Genomic DNA, 2881 nt, shown 5'->3' with positions numbered 1-2881 from the left:
ATTTAACACAGCATTACAACTAATGTTTGATCTAACAAAATGTACATGCAGCTCGTATCCATTCCCAGTTTTTCTAAATCCCACTCGTGCATTATAATGTGAAGAACTAATTTCTGTTCTGTCCCTCTCTCAACTGCAAACTTCACTGTCCCGGGGTTTGGGGACATCTACTGGCCGGAAGCAGAACTGCAACAGTTCGGAACAAATTGCTGAAACCGGACAATGTGCAGTGTGAGCGTGTTTGTGATTGGTGGCAGGTACTAAATCTGATTGTCTGAAGAAACTAATCAGAGAGTTACAGTGAATAATTATTGTGACCTCACTCCGAATGACCCAATCACAATCATTGCCCTCCCCATCCCTCATTACCATAGGGCTGTGGGGCTGCCGATTTAATCCGAGCTCGGAGCGGATTTGGTTAATTTCTGAGTCTGAAATTGAGTTTGAAAATGCCTGAGGAAAGCAGCTCCCAAGAAGGGCGCCAAGAAAACCTTGAGTAAAGCACCAGCCAAAGGCGGCAAGAAGCGTAGAAAGTCGAGGAAGGAGAGTTACTCCATCTACATCTACAAAGTGATGAGGCAGGTTCAACTGGACACCGGCATCTCCTCCAAGGCCATGGGCATCATGAACTCCTTTGTGACCGATATTTTCGAGCGCATCGCAGGTGAGGCTTCCCGCCTGGCCCATTACAACAAGCGGGCGACTATCAGCTCCCTGGAGATCCAGACCGCCGTGCGCCTGCTGCTGCCTGGGGAACTGGCCAAGCACGCCGTGTCAGAAGGGACAAAGGCGGTGACCAAATACACCAGCTCCAAGTAAAACTCGACAATGAAGTGAAAAAAAAACAACGGCTCTTTTAAGAGCCACCCACAACCTCTCTGAAAGAGCTGCATTTCCTGTATATTTACTAAGGATCGTTTTATTGCAGCAATATTATGATTCCAATCGAAAAGTGACTCGAACTACCCCGTTCAAATCCCTGGCCCCAAAAATGAACACGAGTTTATCATCCGCTCCTTCCCATTTGTTTTGTTCTTAAAGCATTACTATTCTGGCCTCTCATCCCCTTTATGACCCCCTCAGCGATTCCGTTCTCAGTCTCAGTCTATTTTTGGATTGACCTGAAAATCCCCAGATTAACAGTAACCCCACCCCTTGCAGTAACAGCGGAATCGGGGCAGAATGAGAGCTCTGTCCTGGTCCCTCTTTTCACAGAAGCTCTCCCGGCTCTGAGAAGTTTCACTTTTCTAAACACTAAATTCAAATGTGTCCTTTCACGGAATGCTGTGAATGGGGCTTTAGTCCCGTCCGGTGCAGTTTGAAAGCGATGGTCGAATGAGCCATAATTTAAAGCAGATTTTAAAACAGAGCGAGCGATTAGTGACGGGAAGCGCTGAATAAGACAAGATAAAAAGAACGGGTTTAAAATCTTGTGCTCAGGGCGACATTGATCGAAATCCGATCCTTCACTGCACTGAAATTGGCGGGCTTTTTGTAATTCATAAAATTCCTGGTCTGACCGTTGAGGCCGGTCAATCGCGCCCTCTTCTAATTTCCAGCTATCTGATTGGTTAATGAAATAGGCAAATGAGGTGTAATAAGGAACAACCAATCAGATGATCTTTCAGTCTCTCAGAAGGGAAAATACAGAAGTCATTCTTAATTCTTTGTGAAAGTGTTTGTGAGATTGTGGAAATGTCTGGAAGAGGAAAAACCGGCGGTAAAGCTCGGTCCAAAGCCAAGTCTCGCTCATCCCGGGCCGGACTGCAGTTCCCTGTGGGCCGTGTTCACAGGCACCTGCGAAAGGGGAACTACGCTGAACGTGTGGGTGCCGGAGCCCCGGTCTATCTGGCCGCTGTGCTCGAGTATCTGACGGCTGAAATTCTCGAGCTGGCCGGCAACGCGGCCCGGGACAACAAGAAGACCCGCATCATCCCCAGACACCTGCAACTCGCCATCCGCAACGACGAGGAGCTCAACAAGCTCCTGGGACGGGTGACCATCGCTCAGGGCGGGGTGCTGCCTAATATCCAGGCCGTGCTGCTGCAGAAGAAAACCAGCAATGTGAGCACCAAGAGCAAGTAAAGCGGCCAAGATTTAATCTGATATCCCAAAGGCTCTTTTCAGAGCCACCCACTGTATCTCTGAAAGGGCTGGATACTAACTGAAGAGACAAAACGACGGATGAAGTCAGAGGGAGAGAGAGACAATCAGCGCGAGGGACAGGGAGGCACATGTGAAAAAGGCAGGGCAGGCAGAGAGAGAAGACAGGCTGCGACCTACGGACAGTGAGAGAGAGAGAGGCAAATCGAAAAAAAAGACAAGAGTAACAGATAGAAAAAGGTAGAGGCATGAACAGCGGCAGAGAGACATAAATTAAAGTAGAAGTGGATATAACGAGGTCGATAAACACACGGAAAATAAACAGACATCAGCGATATACACAGAGGACAAATACAATTAAAGACGGGCAAACATATAAAGTGACAAGAGGGTAGAGAGAGAAAGCATTAAACAACCAAACAAACTGTATCATCAGCCTGGAGTGTGAGAGTGCTGACCAGAAGAACAGCAGCAGGCGAAATAGGCAAATTCACGTTTGATTTAGGGGAACACTCATTTAGATTTATTTTTGACAGTTCTAAAGGTACTGCCTGGATGCTGCACAATAAAGTCACTCAGTCTGTGTACCTCACCCTGTCCATGACTTTTTGCGGGTCTTTCCTCAGCCGCTCGATGTAATGAAAAATCATCTGGCGACTTAACTTGGTTACGTTGTGGAAACTGAGGGAAACAAGTGAAGTGCCCATTAATGGTGGGTTAAATTTGGAGGAACCTTTTGTTGATAAGCCACCGCCCCAGAGGTGTGGTTCTGTGTTAA

At 47.3% G+C, this 2881-nt stretch overlaps 1 protein-coding gene across 1 annotated transcript; it reads left to right on the top strand.

Moving 5' to 3' along the window:
- The first annotated feature begins 222 nt into the window (after window positions 1-222).
- LOC137306909 (histone H2B 1/2-like) lies at window positions 223-819 on the top strand. The gene is made up of 2 exons (XM_067976293.1): window positions 223-257; window positions 459-819. Exons 1-2 carry the CDS (start codon window positions 223-225, stop codon window positions 817-819), a joined length of 396 nt encoding a protein of 131 aa, XP_067832394.1.
- Window positions 820-2881: the final 2062 nt, after the last annotated feature.

This window comes from Heptranchias perlo, chromosome X (genome assembly GCF_035084215.1).
Source record: "Heptranchias perlo isolate sHepPer1 chromosome X, sHepPer1.hap1, whole genome shotgun sequence".
In the NCBI taxonomy this organism is placed as follows: Eukaryota; Metazoa; Chordata; class Chondrichthyes; order Hexanchiformes; family Hexanchidae; genus Heptranchias; species Heptranchias perlo.
This window is presented reverse-complemented; position numbering and strand designations above follow the sequence as displayed.

Excerpts from the sequence above, each read along its gene's own strand:
- LOC137306909 (XM_067976293.1), top strand. The coding sequence starts at position 223 with ATGTGCAGTGTGAGCGTGTTTGTGATTGGTGGCAG. Across the intron at positions 258-458 it reads GTGTTTGTGATTGGTGGCAG|GAAAGCAGCTCCCAAGAAGG; the intron begins GTACTAAATCTG and ends AAAATGCCTGAG.